This window comes from Dryas octopetala, chromosome 1 (genome assembly GCF_963921425.1).
Source record: "Dryas octopetala chromosome 1, drDryOcto1.1, whole genome shotgun sequence".
Classification (NCBI taxonomy): Eukaryota; Viridiplantae; Streptophyta; class Magnoliopsida; order Rosales; family Rosaceae; genus Dryas; species Dryas octopetala.
In genome coordinates, this window is record NC_141366.1 from 1,008,542 (window position 1) to 1,024,926 (window position 16,385).

The window sequence follows — 16,385 nt, forward strand, 5'->3', positions numbered from 1 at the left end:
CAGACGTATAAGTACCATCAATAATTTTCAAGACTATCTCATCAATAAAAAGAAGAATGGTTTCTTGTTCAGATATGTCCTTTCAATAGTAAAATTTTCTGCTATATACATACATTTCCTGGCATTACAGCAATACTCTGTCTTTACTATTAAAGTGAGATTTATAGGGATGACATCTTTTAGCTGTCGAAGTTACTCTTAATTAAGAAAACTTCCTAAGAAGACATCTTCAAACTGCCTAACAAGATATGGATATCAGGATATGCATACATAATAAAAAATGCTTACATAAGATATGCATATTAGTTTAAGTTAAAAGATTTTATCAAACTTTAAGTAACAGTAGAGCTTAAGTTTTTATCAATTTTAAAGATCCTGTCCTGATTTTTTGTTCGGAATATTAGTTAAAAGGTATTATTACATCATATGTACAGCAAGCTTAATTAAACACCTCTGAAAAGCCAATAGTTACAAAGTTCATTGTATGAAGAAGTCAACAATGACAGTTACAGATAAATGCTTTTAAAACACTGGAAAGGATTTGTGGAATGATCCAAAAAAGTCAAATCTCCATGGGTCTATTCGCTTACACCAGCATCCATTTTCTAAGACAGTTTAATCTAAAACATCATCCACTTTTATATGTAATTGCATGACCTGATAAGTTTACACATTGTATGTAATCATTATTATTTAAAAGATGAGGTTGTCAATGGATTGAAGAAACATTAATTAGCACTCATACATACCAGCACACATGAACTTTCATATATTATATGTATATGTACTAGTCTTACTAGACGTCATTAAGAATTTTCTATCTAATTAATCTTACTATTGCCTCCTGTATACCACGAGGACAACATTTGTTTGGTATTTGGTATTTAAGCAAACTAATTGCCCTACGAATTGGAAGAGGGCTCTTGTGTTTGAGAAAAATAATATGTTTGGGGGTTTGAAGGGTTTCTGTTGTGTTTGTTTCTTGGGAAGGTTAGAAAAAGTTGATTTGAATGTGAGGGAGATGTCTGAGGGTTTGAGATTTATAACTCCAATTGCTCTTTCAGTTTAACATATTCCTAGAAGTCAAGCAGTCCTGCTGCAGATGATTTATAATTAATAGGCCATCAGCTAAGAGAAAAAGCAGGAAAAGCATTGACTTTTTTTTTTGTTTTTGGGTAAGCAAAGCATTGACTTGTTTAATTAGTAAAATTCTTGGTCAATGTCTACGGTAATTGAATAATAGTAGAAATAAGATGCTGCAGTTGTGAATAAAATAAATCTCTAACTTCAATGGATTTTCAACATACTCCTTCACCTAGTAACAATGGAATATATAATGCAAATGATGTTTGAGAAAAATATTTCTGCATAGTTCATACCATGGCTTTTGAACTACCATATCCTTTATGCTTTCTGCTTTCTGCTTGTCCTTGTACAGCTGCCATTTTGCACCACTGCTCAAACTCACAAGAATATATCTTTGGGATCATCCCTTGTCGCAAAGGGCAATAACTCTTTCTGGGCCTCACCATCTGGAGAATTTGCTTTCGGTTTCCAAAAAATTGGTAAAGATGGCTTCTTACTAGCCATCTGGTTTAACACAATACCTGAAAGAACTATTGTGTGGTCAGCCAATGGCAATAATCTAGTGCAAAAAGGATCCACAGTAGAACTCACCACAGATGGCCAGTTTCTGCTCAATGAGAAGGCAACAGGCAAACAAATATGGAGTGCTGATTCTACTGGTACTGGAATTGTCTATGCAGCCATGCTCGACACAGGAAATTTTGTGCTGGCTAATCAAAATTCAATGAATTTGTGGGAGAGTTTTGATCAACCAACTGATACAATCCTGCCCGCGCAGACTCTAAATCGAGAGAGCACACTCATTGCCCGATATACAGCAACATATTACTCAAAAGGAAGATTCCGTTTTACACTACAATCCAATGGAGAACTCTTCCTTTACACAACACATTTCCCATTGGATTCTGCTAATTCTTTCTATTGGCCAACCGACACTGTGGATAGTGGTTTTCAGGTCATCTTCAAACAGTCTGGCTCTATTTACCTTACTTTCAGGATCAGAAGCATACTTAGTATGATATCATCCAATACAGTTTCAATGCAAGATTTCTACCAGGGAGCAACTCTTGACTACGATGGAGTTTTGAGGCACTATGTCTACCCCAAAAGCAATGGCTCAAGTGATGGAGCACGGCTCATGACTTGTTCCACTTTGTCCTTCATACCTCCAAATATCTGCATCACACTTTTGCAAGAGAAAGGCGGCGGTGCATGTGGATTCAACAGTGTATGTAAACATGATGATGACCATGGACCAATTTGCCAGTGCCCAGATGGTTACACCTTCATCGATCTAGATGATGTGTTGAGAGGATGCAAACAGAACTTCATTTCACAAAGCTGTGATAAGGCCTCACCAGAGACAGATCTCTTTTATTTTCATGAGAGGGAAAACACAGATTGGCCTAATTCTGAGTATGAGAATTTCAGCTTGTATCTGAGGACTGGTGCAAGCAGGCTTGCCTAGGTGATTGTTTCTGTGCTGTTGCTAATTTCAGAAATGGGGAGTGTTGGCTGAAAGGACTCCCTCTTTTGAACGGGAGGATTGACCCCATTAATCGCGTAAAAGCTCTAATCAAAGTAAGGAAAGAAACTCGACTTTCAGATGTGGTGGCAAACATTCGAAAAAGAAAGATAATTCAACACTGATCCTTGTCAGATAAGTGCTCCTGAGTAGCTCGGGGTTCCTAAACTTACTCTTACTGCTACTAACTTATTTGGTTGTTTCTCGCATCTATTTTATTATAGAAAAAAAAAGGCTGGCTCAACATTATCTAGTCATGTCAGACACGAATTTGAGATATTTCACTTATGAGGAGCTAGAAGAAGCTACCAATGGATTCCAGGAAGAACTAGGCCGTGGTGCTTTTGCAAGAGTTTTCAAAGGAGTTTTAGCATCTGATAATGGAAAGTTTGTTGCTGTCAAAAGATTGGACAATATGGTTAAAGAAAATGATTTGGAATTCAAAGCTGAAGTGAGCGCAATTGGCAGAACAAATCATAGAAATTTAGTCCTACTACTAGGACTCTGCAACGAAGGGAAGCACCGAATTCTTGTATGAGTTTATGGGCAATGGCTCTCTAGCAAGCTTCCTCTTCGGAGAGTCAAGGCCAAAATGGTACCAAAGAAGCCAAGTTGCCTTAGGAATTGCGAGAGGGCTCTTGTATTTGCATGAGGATGCATAAGCACTTCAATTTAATTTTTGAATGCATGCAATTGTAATTGATTTATGGCTTTCAAATATGTATGTTGTGTCCCCATTAAAAAAGAAAAAAAGAGTATCATTTCTGGTTATGTAATTGTTTATCTGAATTTGTCCATTGAATTGTAAAGCTTCTGGTATAAAAATCATTTCCAGGCATTGCATCATACTCTGTCAACACAATGAAAGTGAGTTTTCTAGGGACGCCATCTTTCAGCAGTCCAAGTTACTCGCAATATCTTCCACATAAATTATGAGTCCATATCAACCGTATAAAAAGTTTTGGCTAAGAGAGGTTTGTATGGCTAAGACCCACTTAACATGAAGAATGTCAAACAGTACTTGCTTGAAGCAACTGTTTGTATGGCTAGTCCCACCAGTTCCATGCTCATTATAAGTTCAAAGTAAGTGCAGTTGGGTATATGGATATCAAACACTTATGCATGTATGTTTATTCACAAGGACTCGAAACCAGCATTTATCAACATGGTAGTATCAATCTGATAGTCCTTAGTGTGTGCTATAAAGTATGTATAAGTAATATCAATATTCAACACTGTCTCAACAAAAAGAAGAATGATTTCTTATTATGTAATTCTTTATCGGATATCTGCTTTCAATAGTAAATTTTCTGTTTACCGACATTACAGCAATACTCACTCTGTCTTTTGTATTGAATACACCATGAAACTTTGGATGAATGAATAACAAAAATATTAAATGGGTTCATTACCAGTTGGAAGTTTTACCAGAACTGAGCAGAAAATTGTATTTTCTTTTTCTTTTTTTGGTGCTTTTTCAGTAGTGAATTCTAGCCTTCTCATAATGTAGAGCAAAGTTTATTGAGTCACTTAAAGATTTTAATTTCCCAAGAGAATCTGTGCTCATACAACATAGGGATCAATGAAAAAACTGCATAATCCAAGTACTGTATTGAAAAGCATATAAAAAAATTCAAGCATAATTCACAGTTTCCACACCTTTACAATCACCATGATGATGCCAAAGAAACTAAATTGCATGGCAAATTACCCTTACCTAATGCCAGAATCTCATTCCTCAATAACCTTTACTTTGGCCCCACAACAGCTCTTCCTATTATGCCTCTCAGCTTCAACTTGTTTTTCATTGCATACCACATCCTTTATCCCAAGATCCAACCTCCGCTCGAGGAACTCTGAATTCTCTTTCCAAACCTCTCCATTAGCATAAACCTCCTTCTTCCATATTGGAACTGATGCCTTTATCTCATCAATTATAAACTTACAAGCATCCAATGCATCAACTCGATGAACAGCTGAGACTGCAATGAAAACACTCGTTTTGCCAACTGGAACCGGGCCCAGGCGGTGTGCAACTGCAATGGAGAGGAGATTCCAGGACGATCTAGCAGATGAACAAATGGATTTCATGCATCGTATTGCCATAGGAACATATGCTTCATACCTCAGCTCCAAGACTGTTTTGCCTTCAAATGTGTCGCGTGTGGTACCAGAAAATGTTGCAATAGCACCTGCCTGTGGAGCACTGACATAATCCATATATTTGGCAATGTCAATTTGGGTATGCTCCTCTAAGATTTCCACTAGATTTTTCTCCTCAGCAGCCATCTTCGTTTGGGACATGAGCAGAATCCTGAGCTAAGGACTAAGTAACTTGTATCTCAAAATCCTCTCCGCTTTCAGCTGATATTCAAACACGTGTCAAAGTATAAGGCTCTGTGGTTCAACTCCAGGTAGATGACATATTAGCCACATCATTACATGACAGACATGATGAATATATCATCACAAAAAATTATAATGTCAGTACCATTTGAACTAATTAAGGAACCAAAGAGAAAGGTCTCATTGTCTCAATGACATATCACAATAAATATCCTTTGGCTCTGGTAAATTGGAAGGGACAGTTTTAGCTCGAGCGGTAATTACATAGCTCCTCAAGCATAAATGCAATCAGCCATCAACACAAGCTTTTAAAAAATCAAGTTCACAAAATCTTCTCCCCTATCAACATCCATGATCCATGTATGAGAAAACCTGTTTTTCTTTTTCTTAAAATAGAAAAAAATGGAAAATGAAAAACACTATCCAGAAAAATCTTTTAACACTAATAAGCACAATTAGTTAAGAACACCTCCCAAATTGTAATTTGACATTATACAGATCAATTCAACAATCAACATATGCTAGATGGTAGACTGATCTACAAATTAGCAATAGCCATTATTCCAATGACAGGAATCACAGAGCAGTGATAAGAAAACATTGGTTATCCCTCTTCTTCAATTGATAAGATTTTGTCCCTGAACAATCCATATATGATCTATATTTCAGAACCAGAAATTAGACTTTGTCATATTGGCTTTGCAAGCTTTATAAGTTGAACAGGATTTATTTAGTCATTGAAAGCAAAATATGACAAAAGCAGGCACTGAAACATGATTCAGTTTCACTAGTAATCAGTGTTTTCAGATAAAGCACATGATTAAGCAGACACGTGATTCTCACCGAATCTCCTCTAAGCAACTTGGTTGCCGCCGAAATCCCACTCCAATCTGAACACTCTAGGGTTGCTGGTGAAGAGAGCCTTTTTTTTTTTTTTTGGTCAACGGGGACAAAAGAGCTCATCTCTCTAATATTTGAGTCTACTAATTTTTTTTAAACCCAGGAAACGACGTCGTCCGGGCCTGGTCCATTAAAAATTACAAAATTATGCATCCAGCCAAACGGGTTGAGCATTCAAAATCACAAGCGATCATTCGAATCCGATCAAGAGCAGATGGGCCATCTTCAAGTATATAATGTCTACTACAATTGACTGAAATAAGCATGGTAATTCAAAGATGCAAAAAGATATACAACTCCATGTCCAGCGCCAATTCAACATTGTTTTGAACCAAATTTCTTAACCTAAACAGCAAACATACATAGGTAAATCCACTACATACTGTTAATAGCAAAGCATTAGAATATTAGAGTTGGGGATTATTCTAAGCCCTCTCGCCCCTAATCCTACGAGCAAGCTGAATGTCCTTGGGCATAATGGTCACCCTCTTCGCATGAATCGCACAGAGATTGGTGTCCTCGAAGAGCCCCACCAGGTACGCCTCCGCCGCCTCTTGAAGCGCCGCCACGGCGCTGCTCTGGAACCGGAGATCGGTCTTGAAGTCCTGAGCAATCTCCCTCACCAGCCTCTGGAATGGAAGCTTCCGGATCAGAAGCTCTGTGCTCTTCTGGTACTTCCTGATCTCTCGAAGAGCCACAGTTCCGGGCCTGAAGCGATGAGGCTTCTTCACTCCTCCGGTCGCCGGAGCTGACTTACGAGCTGCCTTCGTCGCAAGCTGCTTCCGAGGTGCCTTCCCTCCGGTCGACTTTCGAGCAGTTTGCTTGGTACGAGCCATTGAGGAAATTGACAATGGAAGATTCCAAGGGTTTCTGTTGCGTTTGTTTCTCGGGAAAGTGAGACAAAGTTTGATTTGAATGCGATGGAAATCTCTCAAGGTTTGGGGGTATTTATGATTGGGGGAGAGGAGTGGCGGGAAGCTAGAAATTTGGATTCACCAAAAGATAAATTTCGAAATTTTCAGCTTCCTAGAAATTTTGGGAAGAGGGCGTATGGGCCGTTGATAAGTGTGCGCATTGACGGTTGTGGTCCTTTGATCCGTGGCACTACGAGCCAGCCAATGAGGGAGTGTTCTCCTTTTTTAATAATTTAAAATTTTATTGTTGAACAACCTGGGCCTGGATTACTACAGGCCTACTACTTTAAATGGTTACTGCAGGCCCATTCAACTCATCACCGTTGCCCCCATCCCCAATAGAAAAAAAAAAAAAAAAAAAAATTCTTTCATCTAACCATGTTGTTGATCGCAGCTACTGTTTAGGTTGATTTGTTACATTTGTATAAGATAATCTGTACTCACTCAACCAACAATCACATTAATTATAATACTATCTGATACATGTATTCTGTTAATGTTAGTATTATGAACTTGTTAATACCCGTTTTTGCACCACTAAATATACAACAATCACATTTCACACTTCGTGGAAACACTTTAATCACACATTATAAAGAGATAACAATCACTCATTTGTAGAGTAGTTCTCATATAAATAGGCTCCTTCACTCTGAGAAATTTTTATGTGTGACCATAACACCACGTGACATAACGATATGGTGTTACCAATCCACTTAAATTATAACACGTGTATAATAATTAATTTTTAAAACTTTAAATCCTTAAAATACCCTTAAAATCGTATATGTTATAATATAAGTAGATTGGTAAGACCACGTCATCATGTCACGTAATATTATGGTCATATACAATAATTTTTCCTTCACCCCAAGTTTAAGGAATCACTTTTTTTGGTCTTTAGAGGTTCATAGGGGATCCAATTTTACTTCAAGGCTTTTACACAAAGCAAACGTACACTCTCTCTATAATGTAATATTTGTGTACGATGAAATATAATTAAAATATCCTACATGCACGTAGCCCAAATTAAATAAACCACATTAAATGATTTGTGTTCTTATTTTACACTTACTATTTCTTGTTAACCTGCATCTGATGCATAAGTAATGAACTGAGTATAGAGGCGTATGATCAGGTATGTGAGGGATTCAGATATTAAGCATCACACACGTGAATCCCATCTCTCAATTAGTTAGCCACGCAAGACGCATGAAGCAACTCCCAACCTTCTAATCCGGAACTAATTTTTTTTTTCGAAAACTTAGCAAACCATTTAATCCTAACCGTTGATTCAGATCTAGTGGTGATAGATTAATTTGTTTATTATTCATTACTGGACATCCAAACTGCATTGATTATTGAGAGGCTTTACATTACAAAATTACACATTACAATGGGCTGTCAATCAAGGGTGGAAAAACACACACATACACAACAAACTTGTCCAGAGTTATGACAAGTAATTTGTTCAACTATTTGGCCGGGTGAAAATTAACGAAGACATATACAAGAAAAACACCCCACCTGCACTACCTGCTTGCTTTCACAAAGTTCTTACGTATACAGTACACCCAGATATATAATTAGGGGATCGATTATGACTGACATCTATACTTGATATTGAAGTCCTATTGTGTCAATAGTTGTATCTTTTTTATTCCACTATATATATTTTCTAGATTGAGCTAAACAAATGCCTATTTGAAAGACCTCTATGCATGACAATAAAGAAAAAAGCATCACAAACGAAGAACAAAAAGAATCATACCCAGTTGCTAGAAAGTGCAAAATCATGGAATCTAAAAGAGGACCCCCCAGCTGTATCTCTCTCAAGCCTGACCTCTGAAGCTCTATCACTCACACCTGATCCACTACTACTTTCATCATGATCAATAGCTTCTTGTGGCAGAGGTTGTATTTGGTTCTCATTTGGACGCCGAGCCAAATGAACCTCCTCAGGCCGCGGCAATGCCATAGTAGGTGGTGGGGAGGGAGTGCCCCTAATCCTGCTTTGGCTTATTCCGCTTGGTGAAACCACAGCTCGGTCCCAAAGGAACACATGAATGGAAATGGGAATCTTGGCATGGCGGTGCAGTGATAGCTTCTGGCTGAGTGAAACTGTGTCAAAGCATCGAACTGCTCCTGTTGAGGAAACCATCCAAGGCAGAACCTTCTGGTTTGAGACCCTTGACACCACCAGCAGCCTAGAAGCATTCATTGCTTCCCTGTACAAATTGCTCAGCCCTGATCGACTTGAAGGTGCATTTTCATCCCCATCAACCACTGATGAAATGTATATAAACCCCTGCAGCCAAATCACAAGGAACTCGATCATCATAATCATCATAAGCAAAACCATCTAGTACTAATTAATACATGGTCTACCAAGTAATGCCAACAATAGCTGACCATATTATGTGGAAGAGGACCTTGTTACATTATGATCAGTTATTAATGGGGACACATGCATCAACTGCTACATAATGTGAATGGGAAAATGTTAATTACCTCTTCCGTGCGGCTAATGGCGAAGCCAAGCTTGAAATCTCCTTCTTGTAATTTGATCTCAACTGCAATTTCTCCCCCAAGGGGAGCATACCAAAGGCGAACTGCGCGGACTACACCAATGTCAACCCCATGGTAATCCTCAAAACCATACAAACTTGCACTTGCAAGATCAGCCAAGTCAGACAATGATCCTGCATTTACAGTGGCAGAGGCTGTCTCTCCAGAAATCTGCAGCCATACAAAAAATTAAACCACGAGTACATATGATTCAAAATTAGTTCCAATTAAGCACATAATTAGGTAGGTACCTTGGTGAGCAGGGACTCAGTCTGAATGTTCATGAAGACGACGGGGACACCGAAGGCCTGGGAGGCATTGAGCCAGACATTTGCCCTGGCAAGCGTGTCGTCCAAGTCATTGTAGCGAGAAGCAGCTCGATCTGAAGCTTTTGGAAGGAAGAGAATTGATAGGAAGCTGCTAGAATGGGGAACTGGCAGCAACTCTTGCATCCTTCTTTCCCATGGATATGAGACATATCCATCTTCAAGCTTAGACCTGGTTAGTGCACTCACCATCCGGGAGTTCCTTGAAGCTGCAATTAATTAATTAATTAACTAAAACACATCCATGCAACTCATCATCATCATCTATCTCTCATCACAATTTCTTTATCAATAATTAAGCAAAAATAAGATATCTATAGTACTACACTATTTAATCTATACTTTAGTACAACTAATATATTGTCACAATTACAATGTGAAGCATGCACCAACTTAAGCAATAAAATTAGGCATACGTTTCACATTGAGTTACTGGATCACAATGCTGATGGAATTAGTTAGGTGAAGTGAATGGAAAAAAAGGTTGAAAATTGATTGGAAGCGAGCTTAGCTGGGAAGCAATACTAATTACTAATGGAGAAATTTGGTCAATTTCAGCTACGAAGTCATGAGTGTCACGTGGGGTTGTTGTGGGCTACATAAAGCTGCTGCCGCTTTCATACCACAACACATTCTCTTGAAAATGATATAGGTTTCCTTCAATTAATTAACAACCCAATTGCCAAGTGGCCAAATTGATAATTAATTATCAAAATAGATAACTAAAACCGACGAGAGATGAATGCAATAGTAATAAGTCAACATGAAAGTCAATATGGTGAATGATGATGATGAGGTGTTTGTGTAATTGTGTGTGAGGGTGTATTATAATACCTTGGAGGTCGAAGCAGTCGGCCTCGGTGCGATCGCAGAAGCCGACGGTGTAATTGGGGTCGGCAATGGAGCGGAGCATGTACTGCTTGTTCTTACCGGAGGAGTCGTTGGGGACGATACAAGCCTGCAACTCGGCGAAGGCGTCTCGGCCACGTCGGACGAGGACGAGGATGGAGGTGTCCTTGGCCTTGAAGGAGGTGTGGAGGATCTTCTGGACGCCGCTCTTGCCGTTCTTGAAGGGGGACTTGACGGTGACGGAGGTGCCGATGCGGAGCTCCTCCACTATGTCTCCGGTCTGGAGCATGTCGCCGGTCCACTCGTCCGCCTTGGAGCTGCCCTTCAGGCACTCGATGGACAGCACCATAGGCGATTTCGGCTCTCGCGTCGGTGAATCTGAGCTCGGCTGCGCTCGGTCCATCGTCATCCCAATGCGCTGCGCGCGTTTCACTTAATTTCCACGCTTCTATAATATATATCTTCTATTATTTATAACAATATGTATACCTAGAAACAGAGACACAGAGAGAGAGAGTACGATCGAGATGAATCAGATGAATCAGATGATGATGGGTAAAGGCGTAAAGCAGTAAAAGTCAATGAATTTCAAGAGAGGAGGCTTTTGGAGTGTTGTGTACCTGTGGTTTTGTTTCACACTCATCAAATACTTTCTATGAATATTCTCTATCATTATGTATATTATCATATAATATGAGTAACTCATAAATTTCCTAGCTCATGAATCATGATGCTTTGTTTGAAATGAGGTAAATGATATGATATTTCTTTCGCGTGCGCACCCACTCTATTTCTCTCCTCACATTTTTTTATTTTTGTTGTCTAGTCCCTTTATATCAACAATTAATTTATTTAATACTGTCTTTTAACTTAATCATTTAAATTCAATATAAGATTTGACCAAATTCAGTGGCAATCGACCTATCAAATAATAAATATTTTTACTGAATCATCAAACTTATATGTTGTTAATTTGTTATTGAATCGATCATCTTTTTTATATGAGATTCACAGAATCATTCATTCACCTCATCCAAAGCTACACAATTGACAGTCCCACTTACATTAATTTGAATTGATCTAGATACTCTGAGATCCCTCTGCTGGCGCCTTGTATTTATAAACAGCCTATCCATATCCATTCAGGACATACGGGTCGGGTTCAAATGGCTTGTACAGTTGTATTTGGCAAAGATCAACCAATTAGAGTCCAAGACTTATTCAATATATGTATTACCTTACATTACATATGCATGATTTATTCAAACGAACTAGAAACTTCTTTGATTATATATTCTCTCAAAACTAATTAATTAAGACCCAAGTGCTACTATTCTGTCCGGAGGATGCAACTTCTTAATCAAGTATTCAAGTTGATTAATTTCATATCAAGTTGCTTAATTCAAAATTCATTGATTATTTTGATTAAGAGTAATGAGGATTGAAATTGATACCTCTCTAAAATTGTAGAGATAAATAGTACTATACTAATAATTACTTAGTAAAAACATATTAATGAAATAAACTACTCAAAAGCTAAAATTTATTAATTAATTAATAGTCTTTAGGCCCTAGATATCCATATCATGTATGTCTTTCACTCAAATGATCGAGCATCGTTATTATTATTGGGATAAGGCACAAAGTAATATTGCATATATAGAATGATCAACAAGTGGACCCTGTTACACAGACACCACTTTGAAATTAATAAGCTGTACTTGTCCAGTTGTCCCATATAATGCCTATGAATCTTCCAAGAATCCAAGGGATGACTAATATATATAGATGCCAAACACGATTGCTAGCTTGATGCATGCACTTTCTCGAAGAGCATGTAGCATGACTTTATGCTATATGTTATATTTAGTATAATTTTTAGTATTTAACAATAACTTTTGTGTTTTTTATTTTAATGGCACAATAGCTATAGCTATATGTTTATATGTTTATATTTTTAATATATTTATATATATTCTTATAAATTAAATTTAATATATTAAATTATTTTAATAATTATATCATTGTAAATATTTTAATGAGATATTTAATATGGGCCCAATATTATATATATTTAAATATTATTAATTTAATACCCAAATTAATATTTTAACATTTTTCATGTCAAAGTCAAATTTAAGAATTGTAAAATTTGAAAAAATGGCCAATCAATCTATGACAACTGCCAATCCTCATGCCTCTTATTGCAATCTTTTTTATCCATATGAATATCTTTTCCTCTCTCTCCTCATGGGACCCAACACTTTTTCAATCAATCACTTTCTTTCACTTGGTTTTTATTATTTATTTACCCATACTTTTCTGATAGTGAGTCCACTTTTTTCTTGAATTTCTCAATAGCAATTGCTAAATTTTCTGCTATATATAGTAGAAAATTTAGCAATTGCATAGTAACTGCTAAATTTAGCTATGCCATTGTGGTGAGTTTTTTGTATCAATTCTGTTATATTTAACATATAACATAGCATAGCATTTAGCCATGTCATTGTACATGCTCTAATCATTGCTATCAAAATACAATGACCAAAACCGTCCGTCCAACCATTATGCACTTTTATGCAGCAGCCTATCCTTATAAACAAGAGACATAAACATGCTATAAATTACACTGATTGGATATATATATATATATATATGGGGGACATGACGTTGCCAAAGGAATTTTGCTGATGAATGGATGACCAATTGACCATAACATTCCAAAGTCTCTTGAATCAGGAAATTAATAGCTCATATTTGTAACTTCAGAAAGCTCATTAACTTTTTTTTTTGTTTTTTTTGTGGAAAATACAGTAGTTTTCATAAAAGAAAAATAAAGAATAGTAAAACATTAAGAGTAATTATTATAATAAACTTTCACTATAAAAGATACAAAAAAAATACCAAGATAAGCCAAATCATCTCATGTGATCGAGTTGTGGTTTTAGAGGACACAAAAAGGAATTTAAGTGGGTTATGCAAGCCCAAGTTGCTCCTAAGGGGTTCAAGCCCACTTTGAACACATGAAACCCATGTTTTATTACATTTAACAAAATGGGCTGGGCCGCTGTTGAAAGGACATTGAGCCCAATTTACCATGGACTTAAGCCCATACAGTATGAAATCCATAATCAAGATTCATAATGAAATTGTCGTCAGCGACGTCGTTTTAGTAGTTGGCTTGCAAATAAGAAACTGGAAAAATCCGCCAAGTAGAAGATTCGCATCCGCCAGTTTTAGCAATTAGCAGCCAGAAATAATCTGAAAATTTGGAATCAGATGGAATCTTCATAGCCATCCATATAATTAACTGGTGGCCTCAGGCCTTCAATTGTCAATAACATCCCCAAATCCATATTTGGATATCATTTTTTCTCAAGCCCTGTTTGGTTCCTGGGAAAATTGAGGAACAAGGAAGATAAAGCAGAAAGCTTTCTTTTCCAGGTTTCATATTTTTAATTGAATCAATTTCCCTTTTTGTATTTTAGACAAATATTCAGTCGCTCAATTTTGATATGGGTTTTGGGTTTTGTACAAGGTGCTATATTGTCATGGTACAAGTACAAGTACAACCATGCTGACTGTGTATGCTTCTGGAGCTATTACATATATAGACTCTAATATACTGCATGAAGCTCTACCCTGCAAGACTACACATGTTAATTCCTTGAGCAATATTTCAATTTTTCTTAGCCCAATTAGAGCTCCTTGTATTTCTTGGAAAAGCCGTAGTCAGCTAAACACCCCCAAGAAATGGCTAGTAAGTGTTTTTGCTTTGGTATTTTAAAGATTTTGTGGGTTTATATGAGTTTTTGATATGTTTTACTATTACCCATTGCAGTGCCAGATGCATGATTCAATTCCATCAGATGATGAGTATCGTTCATCACGCAACATAGCAATCAGTTTATTTAGGCGGTACAGGAATGCGGTTGACCGTGGCGGAGGTGACAACCTAAAAGTATATTCAGTGGTTTTCTTCAACTGGGTGTTTTTTTGAGGCTTGCTTTGTTTGATTTTCTTTCTCAAAGTAAAATGTTTGGTTGATCAGGAGTTCATCAGTGCTGGGGTGAATGCATATGCACTGGGATGCACTGATGAGGGATTAAGAAAAGAACTTGTTGATATGAAGGAATCCGGTGTTGAAATTGAAGCAATGCAAAGCTATGGTGGAACCACCAGTTTAAAATCCGAGATTGCATCAGAGGAAGTAAGTTACAACTTCCTAGTTGAACTTGCACCAATTGTCAAAATAGCACTCTTTTGCATATATTCAAAAGTTATCTGATTTTCCAAGGATTGTAAATATGAATTTGTAGCCAGTTAAGGTTTCTGGCTAATATGAGAAGCCTGTTAAGATTCCTGTTGGTCATAAATTCTGCTGTCGGTGACTGGTTAATGAAGTGGAATCCCATTGTTCCATTTTTGTTTTTTCTCAATGCAGGTTGATGAGTGCATTCTTTGGTTGAGCATTATATTCATCACCATCTTGTGTACACCACAACCAACAATAGTTAGATGGTCATCCACTCCTCCAGTGTCGGATGAAGAAAGGCTTAAGTGGAAAGGTTTTTGTGGGCTCATTGCAAATGCATATTATATGAGAGGAATGGCATGGTAAGATGCTTCAGCATATTCCATTTGCTGCTTTCAGTTTTATTTTATGCGTATTAGTATTATACATGCCGGTACTTCTGTATCCAGACTCTTGTTTGCTTATGGGAATTCATGATTTTTCTGTGCAAGTGCACCACTGTTTTATTCCTCAAGTACTTCATGCTAAGACAATGAATTACCACTTCCACTTGCCCTTTGCAATTTGACATTCAAGCATTCTGAAATATTGTTTAGGCAATAGAGATAGTTTATGAAGGTTCACCTTTTTGCTTAATTCTTTCTTGTTTTTGTTGAAGGCTTCCAGTAAAGACTCTTCAACTAGAGCAAATGGCAGTGGTTGGACATGCTGAGGAGCCATCAGTTGTTGCCAGTCGAATGCGATTAGTGTTTAGCACACTTGAGGTTAGCTGAATATAATACATTATCCAATTAGCTAATTGTGAAATTTATGTTGTGAAAATAAGGTCTGCTGTTGCGGTGATTTTAGCTCCAGAGTTGCATGTCGCTAATCTATTTGCTGTCATCAATTCTTAGATGGTATCAAATTAAAGAGCACTATTAGGGTCATCAAATTTATTCATTTATTTCTAATAAGATACTGACATGCACATCCTTGAAGAACAAATTTGGTGACCTTCGTATTATTGCAAACTAAATTAGGCCCTGTCCTAGAATATATGATATCGTATTTTACCTGTGATGTTAGACCATTTTGTTTGGTGTATAATGAATTATTTGCGTGTGCAGGTTGTGAGTCCACAGTGGCCTAGAGTATAGTGAGTGCTTCAGCATCAAGAATAGATGTAATGCTGGCCTTATAAACATTTGTATTTTGTACTATAGCCTGATATTTAAATTTTTTTATAAATGTGAAGCCACTGTCTTTTGCTCAAGTCATCTGTCACATGCTCTTCCAAGGGTTAGAAAGATTAGTTTAGCTGCTCTTCGATTGTTGTTCCTTAGTCTTAAGTAATCAATTGGGACATCTATGGAATATTGGTCATAGCCGATTTACAAAGCAAGTCATCTACATCATCATTCACACCCCCATCTCTCTCCTCAATGTGAATATTGACTGAAACATCTATGTTGGTTTGGTTCCCAGGTTGCATCAATAGTTTCCACATTCATGCTGTGTATGAAACATAAGGTACAGCTTAAATAATGAGATCATCTTCCACTTCAAGAGCCATGTCACAATGAAACAAGTAAAAGACGACTGCCTAAGTTCTGCAATTCTATTTCTATTTATAA

The 16,385-nt window shown here is 37.2% G+C and overlaps 4 protein-coding genes and 1 pseudogene across 4 annotated transcripts; 2 read left to right on the top strand and 3 right to left on the bottom strand.

Annotated features, from left to right (window-relative positions):
* The first annotated feature begins 1,219 nt into the window (after window positions 1-1,219).
* On the top strand, window positions 1,220-3,273 carry LOC147296106 (G-type lectin S-receptor-like serine/threonine-protein kinase LECRK2; annotated as a pseudogene).
* Window positions 3,274-4,190: 917 nt separating this feature from the next.
* On the bottom strand, window positions 4,191-5,891 carry LOC147296107 (molybdopterin biosynthesis MoaE family protein). The gene is made up of 2 exons (XM_086228977.1): window positions 5,801-5,891; window positions 4,191-4,975 (listed from the first exon to the last, which is right to left on the bottom strand). The coding sequence occupies exon 2, from the start codon at window positions 4,913-4,915 to the stop codon at window positions 4,343-4,345; it is 573 nt and encodes a 190-aa protein (XP_086085103.1). The 5' UTR covers window positions 4,916-4,975; window positions 5,801-5,891; the 3' UTR covers window positions 4,191-4,342.
* Window positions 5,892-6,139: 248 nt separating this feature from the next.
* LOC147296108 (histone H3.2) lies at window positions 6,140-6,762 on the bottom strand. The gene has a single exon (XM_086242052.1). The coding sequence runs from the start codon at window positions 6,691-6,693 to the stop codon at window positions 6,283-6,285; it is 411 nt and encodes a 136-aa protein (XP_086098178.1). The 5' UTR covers window positions 6,694-6,762; the 3' UTR covers window positions 6,140-6,282.
* Window positions 6,763-8,279: 1,517 nt separating this feature from the next.
* Window positions 8,280-11,154, bottom strand: LOC147296109 (uncharacterized). Its single transcript, XM_086242042.1, has 5 exons — window positions 11,135-11,154; window positions 10,500-11,003; window positions 9,591-9,874; window positions 9,283-9,510; window positions 8,280-9,079 (listed from the first exon to the last, which is right to left on the bottom strand). Exons 2-5 carry the CDS (start codon window positions 10,921-10,923, stop codon window positions 8,537-8,539), a joined length of 1,479 nt encoding a protein of 492 aa, XP_086098168.1. The 5' UTR covers window positions 10,924-11,003; window positions 11,135-11,154; the 3' UTR covers window positions 8,280-8,536.
* A 2,611-nt stretch (window positions 11,155-13,765) lies between these two features.
* LOC147296110 (orotidine 5'-phosphate decarboxylase) lies at window positions 13,766-16,005 on the top strand. The gene is made up of 7 exons (XM_086239772.1): window positions 13,766-13,958; window positions 14,053-14,274; window positions 14,356-14,475; window positions 14,566-14,724; window positions 14,959-15,131; window positions 15,428-15,533; window positions 15,879-16,005. The coding sequence occupies exons 2-7, from the start codon at window positions 14,089-14,091 to the stop codon at window positions 15,906-15,908; spliced, it is 774 nt and encodes a 257-aa protein (XP_086095898.1). The 5' UTR covers window positions 13,766-13,958; window positions 14,053-14,088; the 3' UTR covers window positions 15,909-16,005.
* Window positions 16,006-16,385: the final 380 nt, after the last annotated feature.